Source organism: Danio rerio, chromosome 11 (assembly GCF_049306965.1).
Source record: "Danio rerio strain Tuebingen ecotype United States chromosome 11, GRCz12tu, whole genome shotgun sequence".
In the NCBI taxonomy this organism is placed as follows: Eukaryota; Metazoa; Chordata; class Actinopteri; order Cypriniformes; family Danionidae; genus Danio; species Danio rerio.
In genome coordinates this window covers 38,750,296-38,773,492 of record NC_133186.1, presented here as the reverse complement: position 1 = coordinate 38,773,492, position 23,197 = coordinate 38,750,296, and the positions used below count along the sequence as shown (strand labels likewise).

The window sequence follows — 23,197 nt, the reverse complement described above, 5'->3', positions numbered from 1 at the left end:
TCATTAGCCTAACCTGCATAGTTACCCTAATTAACCTAGTTAAGCCTTAAAATGTCACTTTAAGCTGTACTGAAGTGTCTTGAAAAATATCAAGTAAAATATTATTTACTGTCATCATGGAAAAGATAAAAGAAATCTGTTATTAGAGATAAGTTATTAAAACTATTATGTTTAGAAATGTGTTGAAGAAATCTTCTCTCCGTTGAACAGCAATTGGGGGAAATAATAAACAGGGTTGCTAATAATTCAGGGGGGCTAATAATTCTGACTTCAACTGTATATAAACAATGTAAATATACATGCATATATTTGTTAATTATTTTATTCTGTACGTAATCTGTTATTTTCTGGTTAAATTAGTAGTTTAAATTAATATAAGCGCAGAGGCAATTCGCGTTAATCGATTTTTCTGAAGAAACACGTATGAGACACCAGCGTTAGTAGTCAATGGATTTATTGCGCTTACAACACCACCATCTAGTGGTTTCATGTAGGAAACAGCAGTTTGTTTTCCGAAATAAAAACACAAACCAATAGCCAATATATATTTACAGCTCTCCTCTTTTAATACTAACCAAAACTGCAAACAGCCCTTCTGGAGATTTTCCTTCTGAACTTAGAGACACAATAGAGATACAAAACACAAGAACAAGAACAACCGAAGGCCCGTTTTTATGTTTGTCAAAACCAAATGAGGATGACCACAATGCCCCTTTTAACTTTTTCTCCTCTTTGTAATCACTAATGAACCCAAACGACATTGCTATAATCCTTTTTATATTAATTCCAATGGTCTACTATTCAAGCTAAATTCACATACCAGGTTATTGGATTAAAACATTCAGATTTGGCAGTAAATGCTCCTCTTACATTTGAAACAACTACTAGAGGATATAATAAAAAAGGTTTAACTGGTGATATAAAATTAAACTAATAACAATCATACACTGCACACAGACAATCACCGTAATTGAACAATTACTCAATTTTTTTTAGGATCAAACTGAATGCAATACAACAAAGGTTTCTCCTGTAAAAAATAAGATGGTAAAACATGCACAGATGCTGTAAATATACACATAAACCCATGTGACGCTTCATTTACAGTTTCAAGTCAGCTGAATACAAACAAAAGACAACATTGCTACTCTGAACAGTAGAAAAAACTATTAAACAAGTGTTTGCTTTCTGTCGAACAATGCCTAGTGTTGAATAATTAACAGACTTTTCCTGATGGCATAAGAAATATGGCCTTTGGTGTAGTGTTTTTTTTTTTTTTGTGTAATTTTTTTAAACCAAATAGCACTTAAACTGATGCAAACATCTTTAAAATAAAAGGTTGCATGCTAAATATCAGATTATTATGGCTGTAATCAGGAGGATTTTCTTTTGTTTGCCTTTACTTGACAAATCGAACTCAGATGTGTGTTTTGGGTGTGCAAAAAACATCCCGTCATGAACGTAAATGAAAAGGCACCAATAAATAGACGTTAAAACTCCAAGGAACAGCAAGCTTTCGATGTATAGAGCTAGAAATTAGTGTGATAATAGTGTTTTAGGTGCTCGTTTTTCCTAAAGTCTGATTGTAGTGGATTTTTAGAATTATGAAATCACAGGTCGTCGATTAGAAATATTAATAATAAAACAAAAAGCATATTAAAGTTGTAAGATGTCACCGAATTGATATTAATCTAATAGATAGGGCTCAAACTCAGTCCAGGAGGGTCGCAGCTCTGCACAGTTTTGCTCCAATCCTATTCTAACACAGCATGTCCAACTAACCAAGGTGTTCAAGAGTAGCCCTTTGATTAGGCCTGGAGCAAAACTGCAGAGCTGCGGCTCTCCAGGAATTTAAGTTGCTTTCTGTTAAAGAATGCCTAGTGTTGAATTAACTTATTTTTCCTGATAGCATAAGAAATATGGCCTTTGGTGTAGTGCTTTTTTTAGTTATTTTTTAACCAAATAGCACTTAAACAGACGCAAACATCTTTAAAATATAAGGTTGAATGCTAAATATCAGATTATTATGGCTGAAATCAGGAGGATTTTCTTTCGTTTGATAAATCAAACTCAGATGTTTGTTTTGGGTGTGCAAAAAACATCCTATCATGAACAAATGAAAAGGCACCAATAAATAGAAGTTAAAACTACAAGGAACAACGAGCTTTCGACGTCTAGAGCTAGATATTAGTGTGATACTAGTGTTTTAGGTGCTCATTTTTTTAGAAAGTCTGATTGTAGTGGATATTTAGAGTTATGAAATTGCAGGTCATCATTTAAAAATTGTAATCAATAGAAGTTGTAAGATGTCACTGAAATGTTACTGATCTAATACATAGGTCTCAAACTCAATTCCTGGAGGGCCGCAGCTTTGCACAGTTTTCCTCCAACCATATTCTAACAGCGGATCCAACTAATCAAGCTGTTCAATTGTGCAGAGCTGCTGCCCACCAGGAATTTGAGTTGCTTTCTGCTGAATAATGCCTAGTGTTGAATAATTAACAGACTTTTCCTGTTGGCATAAGAAATATGGCCTTTGGTGTAGTGTTTTTTATTATTTTTTTTAAACCAAATAGCACTTAAACTGATGCAAACATCTTTAAAATAAAAGGTTGCATGCTAAATATCAGATTATTATGACTGAAATCAGGAGGATTTTCTTTTGTTTGACTTTACTTGACAAATAGAACTCAGATGTGTGTTTTGGGTATGCAAAAAACATCCCGTCATGAACGCAAATGAAAAGGCACCAATAAATAGAAGTTAAAACTACAAGGAAAAGCAAGCTTTCGACGTCTAGAGCTAGATATTAGTGTGATACTAGTGTTTTAGGTGCTCATTTTTCATAAAATCTGATTGTAGTGGATTTTTAGAGTTGTGAAATCGTAGGTTGTCAACTAGAAATATTAATAATAAAACAAAAAGCATAATAAAGCTGAAAGATGTCATCGAATTGATATTAATCTAATAGACAGGGCAAACTCAGTCCTGGAGGGCTGGTGTTCAGCAGAGTTTAGCTCTAACTTGCTTCAAGACACCTGCCTGGAAGTTCCTAGTATGCTATTTAGAGCTTGATTAGCTTGTTCAGGCATGTTTGATTAGGGTTGGAGCTAAACTCTCCTTGACACTGGACTGAGTTTGGGCACCCCTGATCTAACACATAGGTCTTAAACTCAATTCCCTGAGGGCCGCAGATAAGCGTATTCCAACACAGCCGATTCAACTAATCAAGGCGTTCAAAAGTAGTCTTAAACACCTTAATTAGTTTGATTAGGGTTGGAGCAAAACTGCGCAGACTTGGCAGCCCTCCAGGACTTAAGATGGAGACCTATGATCAAATACAATTTTTTTTACGACCTGCTTTTGTCAGTGCCTTGAAGCAGACACTAAAATAATAATGATAAAACAAACATCTAGAAATGATGAATTCAGCTTATTGCATTTATAAGTAGTGAACTGCATTGCATGAAGCTTTTGCATATTAAAGTGTAGTTTCTCTTCAGTGTGTGTGTGTGTGGACATGAACAAACGGTGATGTCCTCTGCTGTATGGATGTGTGGAGAGGAGAGGAAGGAGCCGCTTTTGTCTGATTAGGAAGAGGAAACTCCTTCTTCTGCGTTTACTGGTGGGTTTGCCGGCTTGTGAAACGGAGTCTCCTTGTAGATGAACCAGCAGTTCCCTGCCCACAGAATCAGGTTCAGGAATCCAAAAAGCTAGAGGAGGGAGAACAAAGAAGGGTATATGTAATGCTTACTTTTGTTAAACTTTCAGCGCATTTTCCTGAAAACAGGTCACATTGATCATGGCTATGTGTAGACTGTAAAAAGCCGATATGATTTTTTTTTTTTTTTGCAGCGTTTTGCTAAATCTGGCAACATTGAGCCGAAAAGTAACCATTCCCTGTTATTATTAAAGGAGCTGTTTGTAAGTTTTTGACTCGTTCAAGAAACATGCCAAGTGAACATTCGTGTTTATCTTAAAAACAATGCTAAAGTCAGAGATTCTGCTCTAAAAATGTTTGTTACGTGCCGGAATAGCTGTCTTTGTTTTGGTTTATTTAACCCACCCACTGCCACTGCTTGATAGAAAACCGCATATTTCATTCATTCAGAAAGGCTCTCAAAGTATGTATCCGTGACTGAAATGCGACCTGCGGTGGACAGTAACAGACTCAGAGACGCAGATTCAGTGTTCCACATCAGGTTATTAATTAGCAAATAATATAAAGATTACGAACGTAAACATTAGGTGAGCAAGTTACATTAGGTGATTCAGCATGAACATTTAATAATGTTAAAGAGGTTTAATATGTATTAATTGGATTATAAACATTACCATATCATGAGTGAGTGCATATTCTGTGCTTCTGGATGGCTGTTTTTAAATTTCTGTCGTGTTTCGTCTGGTGCAAACAGCCAAACTGCTAATCACTGCAAATCTAGTCACGTAGAGTGTTGTTAGGACATGGGGTTACAATGTAACCAGTTCACCTAATGTTTACATTTGTAATATTTATATTATTTGCTAATTAATAACCACCTCATGTGAAGCTTGAATCTGTATCTCATTTCGGAGTCTGCTACCGTCCACCGTAGGTCGCATTTCGGTCATGAGCGCATGCTTTGAGAGCCTTACTGAATGAAGTGGCATTGGGGGGGTTAAAAGAACCAAAACACAGACAGATGTTTCCGTAGGAAAACACATTTTCAAAGCAAAACATTTGACTTTAGTTTTTTAGATAAACAAGATTGTTCACTTTGCATGTTTCTTAAATATCTGCAAATATATTATGTTTTTATGCTTTAGATGAGTCAAAAACTTACATACAGCACCTTTAATAGTATTATATGTACATGTTGAATAACTAATATTTGTTGGCTTGCACTGAGTCACAGTTCTAAAGCTCAATTTCACACGGTTTATTTTATTTTCAAGATCTGAAGTGAACTATCTGTTGCTGCTTTCAGTAGTATGGCAATAAATGTTGTGTAAAATGGCATTCAAACTCACTTTATTAGCATTTAACACTAAATAAAGCGCATGAGGTGTTTGTTTCAGGTGTTGGTTAAGAAAAAAATCTTCTTTTAGTATGGAAAATATTTCTTCTCTAGCGTGCCATTGCTTAATTTTTGAAGTTAAAAGTTCAAATCAGCCTTTAGGCTCAATAGTCAGGCACACTCATGTCAATCTGGCAACCTGCATTGGCATGGACTCCTCAGAGTTGGAGCAGAGTGAAAATGTTTTAATCCAAGAGTGCAATACCTATTTCAACCACTGAGTGTCAAACTTGCATACATGAACTGCAAATTTAAGTTGTTTCAAACAGCATGAAATTGACTGAGCTTGCATTCTGGAAAACAACTTTTAAAATGCACTAAATGCAATTCTGAAGTATTAGCCATGAAATCTAAATAGCCAGACTTATAGTTAGATCATGTAAAGATTGTTCATTTGTACATTAAATAACATACAGCAGGCCTCATAAAATAAAACATTTACCAATAATTCATTAAAACTATTGCATTGGAACAGAAAGCAAAATTGACCTGTTGTAGTCAGGTTATAAGTGTGTCCACTTAACAAGCAAAAATTGTACCAAAAACAACTGTAATAAAGCCAATATATCATTTCCCAAGATCATGAACTAGGTATTAACCATGCCTAAAGGTCCTGTGAAACAATAAAAACATTTTTTAGATGTTAGTATCAGTATGTTAGTCCCGTGAAGTGTTTTGAAATGTGCTTTTTTATTCAATGTTTAACGTAATCTCAACAAAAGAGGGCGGGACATAGAGTAGCTCCACCCCTTTTTAAAAAACATCCAAGTGTTTCATCTTTCTTACAGCTCTGCCAGTGGGAATGGTAAAGCTCAAGCGCATCAAATGAGAAGTGTCTTGAAGGGGGCGGGGCATGTCAGAGTATTTGATTGGTCAAGATTTGATCAGAAACTAAAGTATGAGGTGACGAGAATAAATGTTGATCTATTTAGGTGGAAATGACAAGCATTACATGTTTATATCAGTTTTCTATCTCCTAAATGCAAATTTTATCACTGTTTTAGAGCGCACTAGCATAGATATCCTAAAAACGAACAATAACGATAGTAACATCTAAAAAACGTTATTTTAATTTCATGGGAGTTTTAAGGATATCTATAAGTTTACAAAATTCGCATTTTGAAGATATAAAACATCTAAAGTTTGCAATTTGTCTGCCTAAATTGATCAACTATTTTTTTTTTTTGACGTCACCTCATACTTCAGTTTCTCATCAAATCTTCTGACCAATCAAATGCCCTCTAGTATCTGACATGCCCCGCCCCTTCAAGACACTTCACATTTGATGTGCTTGATCTCAACCACTCTAACTTTTGAATGTTTATTCAAAGATTGAATAAACATGAAAGGCTATTGCCTGTCAAAAAGAGGAGGAGGCTGTGATATGTCCCACCCTCTCTTCAGGTTTTAGTTGAGATTACATTGAACATCGAATAAAAATGCAGATTTCAAAGCACTTTAAATGGCCTTTAATTTGAGAAACAAAACAAAAGAAGAGCCGAATTAAGACTCATATACTCACCACAGACGCATTGAGACGGCCTACAGATGGGTAACTCTTTATTTCACATTTATCTTCAGGCAGACAGAGAATTATAAGCCTCCTCGGATCTGTGGCATATTTGACATCAGTCAGACCTTTCCCCCAGGCGGAGGAGCAAACCAGCCACAAGAAGGCAAAGATCCCGGTCACCACCAGATCCTGGAGAACAAACAGAGCACAGTTTGTGGTATCAGTGCTTATTTGTGGGAACTGCAGGAGAAAATTTATAATCTGACAAAGAGGCTGTCAGAAGGACAAGAGGAAGATATAACAAGAGATGTAAATAAAAGAATTATTAGTCCCCCCGTTTATTTTTTTCCCTAATCTTGGTTTAACAGAGAGAATATTTTTTAACACATTTTTAAACATAATAGTTTTAATGACACATTTCTAATAACTGATTTATTTTATTTTTGCCATGATTACAGTAAATAATATGTGACTAGATATATTTTTAAGACACTTCTATTGACCTTATTCTAAAATGCGGAAGTGCGCCTGTTTTCGCGATTGTCTTAGAACAGGGGTGTCAAACTCAATTCCTGGAGGGCCGAAGCCCTGCACAGTTTAGTTCCAACCCTGCTCCAACACACTTACCTGTAGGTTTCAAACAAGCCTGAAGGACTCAATTAGTTTGATCAGGTGTGTTTAATTAGGGTTGGAACTAAACTGTGCAGAGCTGTGGCCCTTTTAGAACTGAGTTTTACACCTGTGTCTTAAAACTTCCGATTCATTCGCCTATGGGAGAAATGACTAGGAAAAATAACGGCAAAAAACTGTCAAACTACTTGCTCTACAAACAAATGTTTGCATGACTATACAGACAGAGTAGAATAATACAACAAGGAAATATCAATTTGCAACATCAAACAGTGAAACGAGCAGTTTTTAAAGTCTAAAATTGAATGGAAGTGAATGAGACCGAAAGTCTCATGCCAAACAGATTCAAATGGCTGCGCCTGCTCGTCGGCGAAGAATAAGGTGAATACAGCTTAAAGTGACATTAAAAGGCTTAACTAGGTTAATTAGGCTAACTAGGCAGGTTAGGGTAATTAGGCAAGTTATTGTATAACGATGGTTTGTTCTGTAGACTATTGAAAAAAATATAGCTTAAAGGGGGGAATAATTTTGACCCTAAAATGGTGTTTAAAAATTAAAAACTGCTTTTATTCTAGCCAAAACAAAACAAATAAGACTTTCTCCAGAAGAAAAAATATTATAAGACACACTGTCAAAATTGTCCTTCTTTGTTAATTATCAATTATGAAATATTTGAAAAAGGAAAAAAAAAAAAAAATCAAAGGGGGCTAATAATTCTGACTTCAACTCTATGGGCCCTATCATACACCCGGCGCAAGGCAACGCAATAGTTTTAGTTTAATACACACACCAAAACGGGACATTGCATTTTACTTACAATCACAATAATAACTGAAACAAAATTCATATCTGAATCTTGTTTTTTTGACTGATAATTCAAAGACTCACGATGATGGGGCCTCGGTTCGACTCCCTGTAAACCTGCTGGTAGCCCAAGTACAGGATAAGGGTGAAGGTACAGTACAGAAAACCCAAGACGCCAATAGAGACGAAGAATTCAGCTGAGGATGAGAAATCTCCCTGCAGGTAAGTCGTGTTCTTGGAGCCATTGCAATGATTAATCAGGTATGGGTGACTCGGAAGCCTAGAAAGTGGAAGTCACATGTTAACTGGGGCTTTTCCATCATTTGAGTGCACAGAACTATAACACTCATTTCCTTCAAGGCTGTCAACATGCAAATGGTTTAAGGCTTGTTCACATCAAAAGCAATAAAGACAACTGCGTTATTATCAACACCGATGCACATGATCATTAGTTTTATCATCACGTTTGAGCTCTGTAAAAGAAAAGTTTGGTGAAAATTTGGTTATTAATTACTCATTAGGTCATTCCAATCCCCTGAGAACTTTGTTCATCTTCAAACACAAATTAAGATATTTTAGATGAAATCCTCCATAGATAACAATCCAGAAATGTCGAAGTTCAGAAAAGGAACCAAAAACATTATCAAAACATAAACACAGGGTGCAAATCACAGGGGAGTTTGGGGGGGAATTGACTCCCCTAATTAAGGCTTGATCCCCCTGAAGGACGTTGACATAATATGCATTGGGGGCTTCCTTTGAATCAGAGAAAAAGTTCAGTCTGATCTGCATTTTAATTAAAATAATAGATATCTACTTGACCACCCCAATAATGTTCATACCATTGTGAATGCATAATCCTGCGAATTAGACTACGCAAGAAAAAAACTAATTCAACAGTCTGACACCTGCAGATCTAATGCACCGATAGACATCATAAGTGTTCACAAGACTGATTTCTCATAAAATCGGTGTTTGTTTCAACATGTAGCCTAAAAGTAAAGTCAAATTAGATGCAAAGTTTGTAAAGTTTGACCTGAAATAGCTATTAATTATTGATAAATTATAAGTAAATTAAATAATCACATAAATTTGATTCACTGAAGCATGTATTTACACAAACTAACATTACTGAATGCATAATTCGCACCCTGCTTAAGTGGTTCAACTTAGGGCTGCACAGTATATTGTTTGAGCAATGCATGTATACGCAATAGTCACACAGCAAGACTACACTACCTGACAAAAGTCTTGTTTTAGGAACAACAAATAATAACTTGACTTCTAGTTGACCATTTGGTATCAGAAGTGGCTTATATGAAAGGCAAAGGCCTCTAGATTACACTTATTTTACCAAAGTAAAACATGATCATGCCTTGATTTTTAATTATTTCATTAGGACAGTGAGGTCTGACTTTGCTTAGACAAAAGTCTTGTCACTTAACAGTAATACAGACATAATAAAAAACAGTTTATAAAGTCATGGTGCAGTGGAAAAAAATGAATATCGTGTAGGACTCCCATAAGCTTAGAGGACTGCATCCATACATATCTGCATTGCAATGACTCGAATCACTTAATAATAAAGTCATCTGGAATGGCAAAGAAAGCAGGACTCCCAGAGTTCATCAAGATTCTTTGGATTCATCTTCAATGCCTCCTCCATCTCAATAATGTTTATGTCTAGTGATTGGGCTAGCGAATTCTGGAGCACCTTGACGTTCTTTGCTTTCAGGAATTTTGATGTGGAGGCTGAAGTTTGAGAAGGAGCGCTATCCTGCTGAAGAATTTGCCCTCTCCTATGGTTTGTGATGTAATGGGCAGCACGAATGTCTTGATACCTCAGGCTGTTGATGTTGCCATCCGCTCTGCAGATCTCTCGCACTCCCCCATACTGAATGTAACCCCAAACCATGATTATTCCTTCACCAAACTTGACTGATATCTGAGAAAATCTGTGGTCTGATTGAGTTACAATAGGTCTTCTGCAGTATTTGTGATAATTGGGATGCAGTTCAACAGATCTAAAGATCTACCTTCTGCCACTTTTCCAATTGATCAACTCAAAGTCAAGTTATTATTTGTTACTCTTACAAATGGGATTGTGTTGATATAAAATTTTCGACTACCAAGATGTAAATTTTCGGCTACCGGAAATTTATCGGCCAAAAATATGTTATATTTGTGGCTTCAGTCATCATTGGGATACTCTTTTAAATCTGGAAGCATAACAACTTATATCGAAATGTATACCGTTAACATTGGAAAATAATTATCAAGATAGCATTTTTGCCTTATCGCCTAGCCCTAATTGTTTAAGGTTTTCACTGTTGGCGTGAACAAGTCTTCCTTAATTGCATGACTTTCAACCAGACAACATTTTAATAGTAAAAATGTATAGAAATAGGATTGAAATGTGGTTGTTTATACCTGAATGGATATCCAAAATTAGCAGTAACATCAACATCATCTTTGTCTGGACATTTAAGAGTGAAAACAGTGGATCCAACATAACCACCAGTGGTTGCAAAGGCACAAATGGTAAAAACCTAAAAATAAAAACACACACACGCACACAAAAAACCTTTATAAGACATCTGTGTATTTGAAAATGTTCTTTTCAGAGTAGCAAAATGACTTTAGGATTGCACCATTAACATTGCATAATTAGTTTAAATCTCTCCTCCCACATATTTTGTCTCTGAAAATAAAACTTGATACGCATATGCAATGACATCTGTTTCCCAGCTATTTCATCACTAGTATTTCACTGCGTTTCTTCAGTAAATCCTGACAAAAACATTTGTACTGATTGACTGTGTACATATGTTTTTAGATATCTAATTTATATGTTGTCCACCTTTAAAATAGGGTCTTCATTTTAAAATTAGTTATTAATGAATACAAACATAACATTAATAATAATAATAATAATAATAATAATAATAATAATAATAATAATAATGGGTGACGCAGTGGTGCAGTAGGTAGTGCTGTCGCCTCACAGCAAGAAGGTTGCTGGTTCAAGCCTTGGCTAGGTCAGTTGGCGTTTCTGTGTGGAGTTTGCATGTTCTCTCTGCGTTCCCGTGGGTTTCCTCCGGGTGCTCCGGTTTCCCCCACAGTCCAAAGACATGCGGTACAGGTGAACTGGGTAGGCTAAATCGTCCGTAGTGTACGAGTATATGTGAGTGTGTGTGGATGATTCCCAGAAATGGGTTGCGACTGGAAGGGCATCTGCTGCGTAAAAACGTGCTGGATGAGTTGGCAGTTCATTCCACTGTGGCAGCCCCGGATTAATAAAAGGACTAAGCTGAAAAGAAAATGAATGAATAATAATAATAATAATAATAATAACGATAATAATAATAATAATACATAAATAAATAAATGAAGAAAAATAAAAATTTGAAGATTGTTCTCATCCCTTAAATATAAAATTTCAGCTTTTGCCATCAAAAAGACGTTTTAGGGAGCCTCAAGTAAAGAAAAATGTAAATCAAATGTCATTTTTGCCATTAGAATTTTAATTAAAGTTATTTAAAATTATGTATGAATAGTTAATTGCGTTTTTATGTGATTTATGTAATGATATTAAATGTATTAGTGTTACTTTTTTGTGATGTATGTGATGTGGATGTTGATGTAATTATTTGGAGAAAGCCAAAGATAAATTTCCAGTTGTGGACAGTAAAGTAAGTAACAACAAAAACAAACAAAAACAAATAAATAAACAAACAAAAAAACAACAAAAAATAAATAAACAAAAATATTAAAATAAAAATAAAACAAAACAATATACATACAATAAAATAAAATGCATAAAATAAAATAAAAAAACAACAAAACAAAAAAAACAGAATACATGAAATAAAATAAAAACAACATAGCTAAAAATTAAATAAAAAACAACCAAACAAAATTAAATTAAAATCCATTAAATTATATATATATATATATATATATATATATATATATATATATATATATATATATATATATATATATATATATATATATATATATATATATATACACACACACACATTTTAATAAAAATAAACAAAACAAAAAATAAATAAAAACAAAAACAAAAATAAATAAAAAGACAAGACAAAATATTTTAAATTAAATAAAAAAAACAACAAAACAAAACAATAAAATAAAATAACAAAAATAACAAAAACAAACGTAAAAATAAAACAAAAAACAACAAAACAAAAAATATTTTTTAAACAAAAAAAAAATAATAAATTATAAAATAAAATAAAAATCCCTGTAACAGCACTGTCTTCAAGCAGAGAATTTCTCCATCTGTAAATGATTCCTCAATCTTTTCCCCCGGCTGACTCGCAGATATCCTGGCCCGTGGTTCAGTGCTTTCCTTTTACAAACTCCCCACTTCCACACAGGAAGAGACTTCTGCAGACACTTGTGAAAATCACTACAGTAGCACAGCTATGATTTATGGTTTCTGCAGACATTTACGCGAACCTGTCTTTCCTGTGTTTTGCTGGTAAATTGTGACCATTTTTGAAAAAGAGATCTTTTAACAGCCAAATTGTGTAATGGAGGAACAACATAGATCTCAGGCACAGATTTACAGAAATTCTGTCCTTATTCCCTCACCTTTTTATTGGTTTAAACCACATGACTTTCTTTTATTGGACTGATGGTGGGTAAAAGAGCAGAACTTTCACTTTTAGGTGTGCTATCACTTTAAGATGACTTTTCTCATAGGCTGAATCAGTGGAAATTTAACACAAATATTTAAGCCGAGTTAAAGTTTAATCTTTCTTTTTTGCATTTCAGCTACATATTAAAGAATTCCAAGGACTGTACGGTCAGTGAAGCGAGCCCTGTGGATTCCCCCATTTCAGAAACAATGATCTTCAGAGAAACAGCTGCTGTTAAACAGGAAAAAATATAGTAGGATGCAGAACTTCCCTCAAGTGTGAACACTGGCCTAGGAAAATGTTGCCGATTGAATGGTGAATCTCATGAAATAATAATTAAAATATATAACTTTTTTTTTAAATCAAACTACAGCTTAAATCATTGAATTGAGATTATATATCAAATTTAGAATTAATTATTTATTTTAAGATTGAATAGTTGTTATTGTGCAGTAAAAGTTTCAAATTGGATGCAGAAAGAAGAAAATACCAACACTGACAGGTCTTCCTTATTACTTCATTATAATATTATATTACATTACAGCGCTGTATTTATACAACAGTATTGTTTGTGTTCACTTTGCTTTGGCATTTTTGGGTTTAATTATTATGATCTCCCGATTGCAACAGAAATATACTGGGAAATCTCTGTAGACTGATGACATTTCATGTCGTTCAGCCTTATAATCTTAAAATGTGAGCAAAATCAACTGTTTTGTCCTCACCTTAGACATTACGCTAGAGAATCATTCAAATACTAGCTCTAAAGTTACGTTTGAGAATGAGCATCAGTTTCTGCTGTTCTGACGTCAGCTGCAGATGTGAATGAACAGTGGAAGAGAGTAGTTTCTCTTACAAAAAGGTTTTTGAGACTCCTTGTTTGATTTTCTCTTTATATACACGATAATGCCGTCGAACTGTTGTATAAACGCATTATCACATGATTAGCAGTGCGATAAGGCTGTATATGGTGACTGGTGGGACATTAAGGCACTTGGCCTGCGGCCTCAAGCCAACCAGTGCCAATATACAGGCATATCGCATTGCTAAGAGTGTGATATTGCTCATATATTTTGACCATTCCCAAAATATAATATAATATAATATAATATAATTTAATATAATATTATATAATATAATATAATATAATATAATATAATATAATATAATATAAAATAATATAATATAATATAATATAATATAATATAATATAATATAATATAGGGCAGCACAGCAGCGAAGTGGGTAGCACGATTGCCTCACAGCAAGAAGGTCGCTGGTTCGAGCCTCGGCTGGGTCAGTTGGCATTTTTGTGTGGAGTTTGCATGTTTTCCCCATGTTGGCGTGGGTTTCTTAGCTAAAAAGAAAATGAATGAATACAAAAAAATATAATATTTATACTATATATTTTTTAATTGTTCTAGTCAACAGGTTCTTAAGTTGTTATTTTTGTAAATGTTATAATTTTATTTTATTAGCAAATAATAAATATTCTGCAAAGCTCCATGTTGTTGTTTTTTCCATTTGTTCGTGCCGTTTTTGCATGTGCAAGTTCTTAATGGCAGATTTTATGCTTAGTATTACAGTCTTTCTGTACAACAGTGGTCACCAATCTCATTACTGTAGGTCAGGTGGCCTGCAGGGTTTAGCTCCAACTTGCCTCAACACACCTGCCTGGGTGCTTCAAGTATACCTAGTAAGACCTTGATTAGCTAGTTCAGGTGTGTTTGATTACAATCTGCAGGACACCGGACCTCCAGGAACAAGTTTGGTGACCCCTGCTGTACAACATAGAAATGAACATAGAAAAACATGTTAGAAATGACATTCTCTTAAACTCAAACCGTTTCGCTACATTTGCTTAAGTAGGCTTAATCAAAATTTATTTAAAATACAAGCGACTACTCGACTAAGAAAATCTTTAGTCAGGGAAAGCCCTGTATATAGATTCAATGGGAATGTAATCAAATTTGTACATACTTTTAATTGATAAACAATTCATTCATTTTTATTCAGCTTAGTCCCTTTATTCATCACTGCATATATTCATCAACTTATCCAGCATATGTTTTACATAGCGGATGCCCGTCCAGCTGCAACCCAGTACTGTGAAACACCAATTTTGTTTAGCCAATTCAGCTAAAGCGCATGTCTTTCGACTGTGGGAGAAACCGAAACACCCTGAGGAAACCCACACCAACATGGGGAAAACATGCAAACTCCACACAGAAATGCCAACTGACCCAGCCAGGACTTGAACCAGCAACCTTCTTGCTGTGAGATGACAGTGCTAACCAAAGTCTGTATTAATGTGCTATACAACCAAACCATGATTCAATTTATTATAAGAGACTATTCAAAATCTGTATCAACACACCCTCGAACCAAACTATAAACAAAAAACAAAGAGACACTCGACTGCTTCAATCCCTCATTAAGCCAGATATTTGATCCTCTAAATCAGGGATCACCAAACTTGTTCCTGGAGGTCCAGTGTCCTGCAGATTTTACCTCCAACCCTAATCAAACACACCTGAACAAGCTAATCAAGGTCTTCCAAGAGCTGCGTCCCAAATCGCATACTTATGCACTATTCTACGGCATTTTGTAGTATAAATAGTGAAAGTAGTGTTCACACTGAAAACTCAAAAAACATTAAGTGCACTTTTATTACCCGGATGATGCACTCATTCAGCCGCTAAAATGAAGTGTGTAATGATGGACACTTCACGCACTCAACGACTGCAGGTTTGCTTACGTAGCGGAAGGGGCGGAGCTATCGGACGCACATGTTGAATAACTATTTATTTTGGATGGTGAAAGCAAAATTCTCCTACGAGAGTGATTATAGCGCCTCCCGATGGTGAATGCGGCAATACTCACGGCAGGTATTATTTGATAATTCGGTTGTTTATTTCACTGATTTAGCAACCATCAAACGTCACCAGGGAAATGGTTTAAATTTCCACTTAGTAAAAAAACATTAGTGTGCCATCTGGGACAACACTACATATACTATCCTGTGGAGTGTGTTAGTGCATAAGTACATAGTGCATGAGTGCATAGTGTATAGTGTGCCATTTGGGATGCAGCTCTCGTTTACTTGTAACACCCAGGCAGGTGTGTTGAGGCAAGTTGGAGCTAAACCCTGCAGGTCACCGGACCTCCAGGAACAAGATTGTTGACCCCTGCTCTAAATAAACAACATTGGTAAGTATTGCACCCCAAAAAGATCCTAAAAATACTCCTACACTTTCACTTCCCTGAAAATCCCTCAGCTTTCTAAGAAGTGGGTGTGTGATGATCTTCACCCTGGCAAGACTTTGGCTTCGTTCCTGATCAGTGTGTGTTGCAGGTGCTTTGCACAGAGAAGCACAGCGGGGAAACTATGGATGCCTGGCACCAAACACAAGCACATGGTGGGCCGATGCCACGTTCACGGCGGAATGCACACCTACATGAAGCAAGTGACTACAAAAGTGTGCCTTTGTGTGAATGAAGCATGCTTGCCACCGGAGTGAACGTGATCAGAGGTCAGTTTACCTGCTAGCAACCCATTCTTCCTCCCTATTGTTGCTTTATGGGATGTGGGATGTGGTGGTTTAAAGCAAAAAACAGCACTGCGGACACATGCTGATTTCAAAGGGAGTGGCTGACATTCTTGCCTTACAAGAAAATAATGTGTCAAACTCGGCTGTTTCCTCATATTTTTTTTTTCGCAATTCTGGAATAATTTGAAAGAAAGTGCTTAGGAAGGCATATTTTAAGCCTTATCCTCCTACGCATTCAAGCACTTTTACAAAATGAAAGAGGCCGGTTACACCTACACTAAAAATCATAAACGTACATGACTGGTCAAATGCTTATGATTGTGAAAGAGGTCTTATGGCTCATTAAAGCTGCATTTGTGTTTAAAAATACTGTAAAAACGACACTTGTGCTATGAAACCATTTAGCGCATTATGATATCTTTTTTCTTATGAATTGGATGTCATCAGTTCCCCCTTTTTAGCGGCAATGGGTTTTTGATTTTTTACATGCTCCTAAGATAGAAAAGATTCGGTTTGCAACTAAACAAAACCCAGAACAGATCCAAAAACTCTGAAGCCCTTATCAAATTTTTTTTAAGGAGACACCAACATCTTAAATTTTGTATATACAGTTAAAGTCAGAATTATTAGCCCGCTGTTGAATTTTTTTTCTTTTTTAAATATTTCCCAAATGATGTTTAACAAAGCAAGGAAATTTTCACTGTATGTCTGATAATATTTTTTCTTCTGGAGAAAGTCTTATTTGGTTTATTTTGGCAAGAATAAAAGCAATTTTGAATTTTTTAAAGCCATTTTAAAGTCAAATTTATTAGCCCCTATTTTCTTCGATAGTCTACAGAACAAACCATTGTTAATACCTTGCCTAACCTGCCTAGTTAACCTAATTAACCTAGTTAAGCCTTTAAATGTGACTTCGAAAAAAATGGAAAAAATATCTAGTAAAATATTATTTACTTTATTTATATGTTTGGTATAAGCAATATGAATTAAATAATCAATACTAATTAATAATAATAATAATAATAATAATAATAATAATAATAATAATAATAATAATAATAATAATAATAGTAGTAATAATAATAATAATAAAGATACTATAAAGATGTAAAAAAAAAGGAATAGTTACACCAAAAAAGAAAATTATTCCATCAATTACTCACCCTTTACTTGTTTTAAACCTTAATCGGTTTCTTTCTTCTGTTAAACACAAAAAGAAGATATTTTGAAGAATGCTGAAAACCTGTAACCATTGACCTCCTCTGTATTTGTTTTTCTACAATAGAAGTCAATGGTTAGGTTTTTAACTTTTTTTTTCAGAATATCTTCTTTTGTATTTAACAGAAGAAACTTGAGCACTCGATGGTGAGTAAGTATGATAAAGTATTCATTTTTTGATGAACTATCATTTTAAACTGACCAAAACTGATTTGAAAGACTTTATAAAATCTACAAAAACATATTGGTAGTTTATTTTCTATAATGGGTGATGAAAAAGAAGAGTTTAATTTAATGATATATCAGTTTAATTTACACCTACTTAAATGAACCTGTGCTTTGTGTTTAGACGAGTTTGTGAAGAAATCTGTTCCCACTTGAAGGCAGCACCTTAATAGTGTGGATTAAATTGCAGAAATTCCATGTGCTCCATAGAAAGAGATCCAAAACAACACACTACTGTGTTAAACTCACACCTCCTCCTTTGTCTGCCACCTTGCATGTTTGCATCTACTGCATAATGACTTTTAAAGACAAAGGAAAAATTGTGTGCAAAGTGCAAATGTTTACAAAGGGTCTGGCATACTCTATCTGAGACAGACACAGACCTGCCAGGCAAGAAAATGGTAATAAAAATCACTAAAGAAGGTGCATCTCAGCCTTGCAGCAGATCTTTTTTACGTGTTTCACAGAGAAATTGTACAAATGGTTTCTCTCTTTTACAAATCTAAGCTTTTCTTGATATGTCAATTGGTAAAAATACCATCACATCCACAAATGCAACAAGCACATTCAACATCGTTTTAGATGTTTGTTAAGTTTGGTCGGATTTTTTTTTGCCTTGCATATAGTAGATCTGCCTTAAATAAGACAGTGTGAACACCAAACCAAATTAGGAACCAAATCAAAAAGTATCACAAGTAGGCCTGTCACGACATCTATATTTTGTTGTACAATATATTGCACAAAATTATATTGCAATAAACAATGTTATTGTTATTTTAAGACCACACATTATATAATGCCAGAATGACAATATAATATCATCACAATGCAAGTACACTCTTCCAAAAAACACATCATATGTTATTCCTAAGAGTATTTCCTTTAATTATAGTCATTTTAACAGTTTAATAATCAGGCATTGGAATCAGAATGTGAAAACGCATAACCTAAATAAATAATAATAAATGTTAACACAAAAGTGCAAGGTAAAAAGTAACAGAGGCTGTGATATCTGCTACTATTTTCAGTTGTCAGACACCCACATGAAATTATACCATAGTAATGTATACTATAAATTATATTATATGGGTCAGGATTTTAGCTTTCTTCAAAATTCTCTTTTATGTTCAAGATACAAAAAAACAACAACTCACAAATGTTTGGAACCACTTGAAGTTGAGAAAACAGTCAATTACTGACAATTGACAAAAAGTCACAGCCAAATTAAACTTTAGTGACAAGGTAGCACTGGCCCGAGTCTTGCATGCTGGCCCCAGGACATTGGGCAGTCCTTATTGTTGAGCCCTGAGTAAGTAAATTTACATTTTTGGCTGAACTATCCCTTTAAACCACAGGTGTAAAACTCAGTTCCAAAAGGGCCGCAGCTCTGCACAGTTTAGTTCTAACCCTAATTAAACACACCTGATCAAACTAATTAAGTCCTTCAGGCTTGTTTGAAACCTACAAGTGTGTTGGAGCAGGGTTGGAACTAAACTGTGCAGGGCTTCGGCCCTCCAGGAATTGAGTTTGACACCCCTGCTTTAAAGGAAGCAAAACAATAGTGAACAATCTGGATTTGTGTTAAAATCAGGACAGGTCAGAACAGTTTTTTTATTATTTTTTGCTCTAAAACTGAATATGTATGATTTCGGACAGCAAAGTTTAAATCTGGGTAAATACATCAGGCTAACGCAATTCCAAAACTCAACCCATGTTTAATTAGGTCAGTGTGCTGGTGTCTTTTGAATGCATTCAACAAAATAAGACATTCACACTAGAAACCAAACTGAAATTGGTCAAAAGTGGACATGATAAAGGCACATTATACCCGGTTTACACCGGTACTTATTTAGTGTCATACACTTGATCAGACTGACAAACAAAACCTCTTAAAAGAGACCGTTCACCTAAAAATGTACACCCACATAAGTGGTCATAAGAATCTATTACTTCTGTTAAATGCTAAACAAAATATTATTAGGAATGCTGGACAAAAAAAAAGCAGCCATCAACATCCATAGTAGGAACAAACAAAATATTATGGACGTTTATTTTTCCAGCATTCTCCAGAATATCTTCATTTGTGCTCCATAGAAAGCAACCCAAACAAGTTTGGAACAAGTCGAAGATGAGTAAACAAATGGCAGAATTTGCATTTTTGGGTGAAATACCCTTTAAAACCAGGAGTAAACAGAACCTCAGAAGGAGACATATTCAGCATTACAAGGATAATGTACTACACAAGTCAAAGTCAATGAGATACCAATCCAGTTAATGAATTATATCTAATAAACCACATGCTATTCGTTCAGTAGCAGCCGCTGGAATTCCTTTCTGTGCATTCAACATAGTTTCTAAAAATGACCTTGGATATTTACGCCAGCGAGTACGCAGCTATAGCATCACATATCACTGAAGTTTGTGGCAGTTGGCTTCTACTCCCGAACTTCTTAACTAGAGTTAGAAGAGAGTCAGTTCAGCTGGATAGAATTTCAGTCTAGTCTACAACTAAATCAAGAACAAACAAATATATTTAGCTCGCAAGTCGGGCAAGTGTAGCTTAGATGCCCCTCCTAGGGAAAGATTCCACATTCTCATTGAGGTAAAGTTGGTTTTAGATTTACACATTCGTTCATTTTTAAACAGTGGCAGCTTCTACTTTGCATGTTCAGTCTGAAATCGCATACAAGTATGACTTAAACACAAAATTAGCACTATTTAATTGACTGTGAACAAGGTTGTACTTTAATAGTCATTGGCTGCTATTATGATTTCCCTGTTTAGAATTAAAAAAGGAGATAATATTATTAAGAGATGAAAATATTAAGGAGAAAGTCCAAATGTGTGAATATAAAACCTATTTTACCTCAATGACATTCTCTATTCCACTCTAGATCGGTCAAAACATACAAAAATCAGATCAGACTGACATAAAAAGTCACCTAAATCAAAAAGTTAATTTCACATCCAGCCTCATTTCTTAGTAGGTTAATGAACTCCAGGCCTAGTTACACACATCGGTCTGGGAGCCCTGCAGATAGGTGTGTTTTACAGCCTTTATAGCCTAGATTTGCCATTGTTTGCAGTGCATATAAGCGATATTAGTCTAAAGTCCACCATAGGAGTCTCTAATGTGCATGTGACAAACAGGACTATCTTGGTTGCTCCTACCGTTGGCAATGTAAACATCATTTAATTCTCAAGGGACAGTGCGCAGGGCTGGACATGTAAAAATTTGCATGCATTTGTATGCTTGAGAGGATTTTTACTGCACATACCCAATCAGATAGTACACTTAAAGAGTACATCTATATAAATGACCTTCATAATGGATTACATGCTAGTTTTGGTCTAGTTGACATTATATTGACATGGGTGTTGGCCCCTATTGACAAAACAGCACCATATGTGACTACAACGCAGTTGTGTAATAGTAGTGTACGTCGATATAATCATCTAATATAGTGTTTAAAACTATAAGTAGCAGTGTATTTTTGTCATATTTAACTTTGCAGCTGAAGTATACAATATGGACTTGTTGACTGATCGTAAAAACTCACCCATTCCAGGAGTCGGATAAATCCCAGTGGCTCTTTCACAGGTCCCAAATCCAGACTAAATCCCGACATGACTTTCTGTAAATGGAGAAAATAAAGATGAAATCCTCACATCGACGTTGTGGAGCGGAAAACACGAAGATTGCTAAACTGCTGATAGTTTATTACCTGCACGACTTCCATGTTTGGGTGGTTTTACGCTGTCGCTGATACAAAACACTTCGATTCCGGTTTAGTTTCCTATTTTGGTTTTTAATAGAAGAAAAGGACACGAGAGAATGACATTCAAGGTTTTCGATAGCGGGAAAACGGAGGACTTATGTCGACCAACTTGTCAAACTTTCTACAGTGGAACACGTGATTTCAACTTTCCCTTGCTTAAAGAGACACACACACTAGCGAATGTATCACTGTGTTGCCAGACCCTCGCAGAAACATGCGCAAAATAGAGCCAAAAAGAAAAGGTTTGTGTTTTTAGGAGTGAATTATGTATAATTGTTTTGTTGGAAAATATTAATACATTAAAAACTGATGTTTTTGTTATTAAACATTTTATTAACTTTTAAAATGTTCCTATCATGCTTGTTATACATATAAAAAATTAACATTGTAAAATTTGAGCATCTTCCCTAATTGTTATTAGGTTATTGGTTATAAAGTATAAGGGTTATATACGCTCACCGGCCACTTTATTAGGTACCTTACTAGTACCGAGCTGGACCCTTCAGAACTGCCTTAATTCTTTGTGGCAAAGATTCAACAAACATATTCCTCAGAGATTTTGGTCCATATTGACATGATAGCATCACACAGTTGCTGCAGATTTGTTGGCTGCACGTCCATAATGCAAATCCCCCGTTTTGCGAATTTAACAATGCGAATTGTACCCTCAGTTTCCTGTTCTTAGCTGACAGGAGTGGCACCCGGTGTGGTCTTCTGCTTATGTAGCTCTTCTGTCTTAGGGTTGGACATGTTGTGCATTCAGAGATGCTCTTCTGCTTACCTTGGCTGTAACAGTGGTTATTTGAGTTACTGTTATATGTTTCTTTCAGCTGGAACCAGTCTGGACATTCTCCTCTGACCTCTGGGATCAACAAGGCATTTGCACCCACAGAACTGCCGCACACTGGATATTTTCTCTTTTTCGGACCATTCTCTGTAAACCCTAGAGATGGTTGTGCATGAAAATCCCAGTAGATCAGCTGTTTCTGAAATACTTAGACCAGCCCCACTATCACCAACAACAATGCCCCATTTAAAGTCACTTAAATCACCTTTCTTCCCTATTCTGATGCTTCGAACTGCAACTGATCGTCTTGACCAAGTCTACATGCCTAAATGCATTGAATTGCTGCCATGTGGCTAAATAGAAACAAGCAGTTAGACAGATGTACCTAATAAAGTGGCCGGTGAGTGTATATATTGATATATTCAAGACACACTTTTTTATTAAATAATTCACTTTCAAATGTTCGTATGATGCTCGTTATACATATAAAAGTAACATTGTAAGATTTGCCCATGTTTCCTAATTGTTATTAGTATGGTTATCAGTAAATGGGTAATATAAATATATATTGATATATTTAAGACACATTTTTTTATTAAATAATGTATTACATTGTTTAAAATGTTCATATGATGCTTTCTATACATATAAAACTGTCGTTGTAAAATCTGACCATGTTCCCTATATGTTATTAAGAGCCTAAACAATAACAGAATGATATAATTATAACATATAATATTTTTTTGCCAGTATAATAACCCTTTATTTTATTATTCTATTGATTAATCCCCCTTGAGTTTATGTAATTTATGTAATCATTTTATATGCTTCATAATATGGGTCAAATATAAAAAAAGGTTGTAAGCATCAAAACAAATAAAGCATACTAAACTTTTTCAAACTTGTTTTTACAAATAAATTAATTAATTAATTCATTTTCTTTTCAGTTTAGTCATTTTA

At 35.0% G+C, this 23,197-nt stretch overlaps 1 protein-coding gene and 1 long non-coding RNA gene across 2 annotated transcripts; one reads left to right on the top strand and one right to left on the bottom strand.

Annotated features, from left to right (window-relative positions):
• Positions 1 to 437: 437 nt before the first annotated feature.
• Positions 438 to 21,612, bottom strand: sypl2a (synaptophysin-like 2a). The gene is given in 6 exon segments (NM_200667.2): positions 438 to 3,713; positions 6,580 to 6,759; positions 8,089 to 8,284; positions 10,435 to 10,553; positions 21,232 to 21,306; positions 21,397 to 21,612. Coding segments are annotated over 6 exon segments (708 nt in total). The 5' UTR covers positions 21,412 to 21,612; the 3' UTR covers positions 438 to 3,590.
• LOC141376656 (uncharacterized) lies at positions 17,945 to 21,792 on the top strand. The gene is made up of 3 exons (XR_012387294.1): positions 17,945 to 19,026; positions 19,219 to 19,625; positions 19,742 to 21,792. It is a non-coding gene; the product is annotated as an uncharacterized lncRNA (long non-coding RNA).
• Positions 21,793 to 23,197: the final 1,405 nt, after the last annotated feature.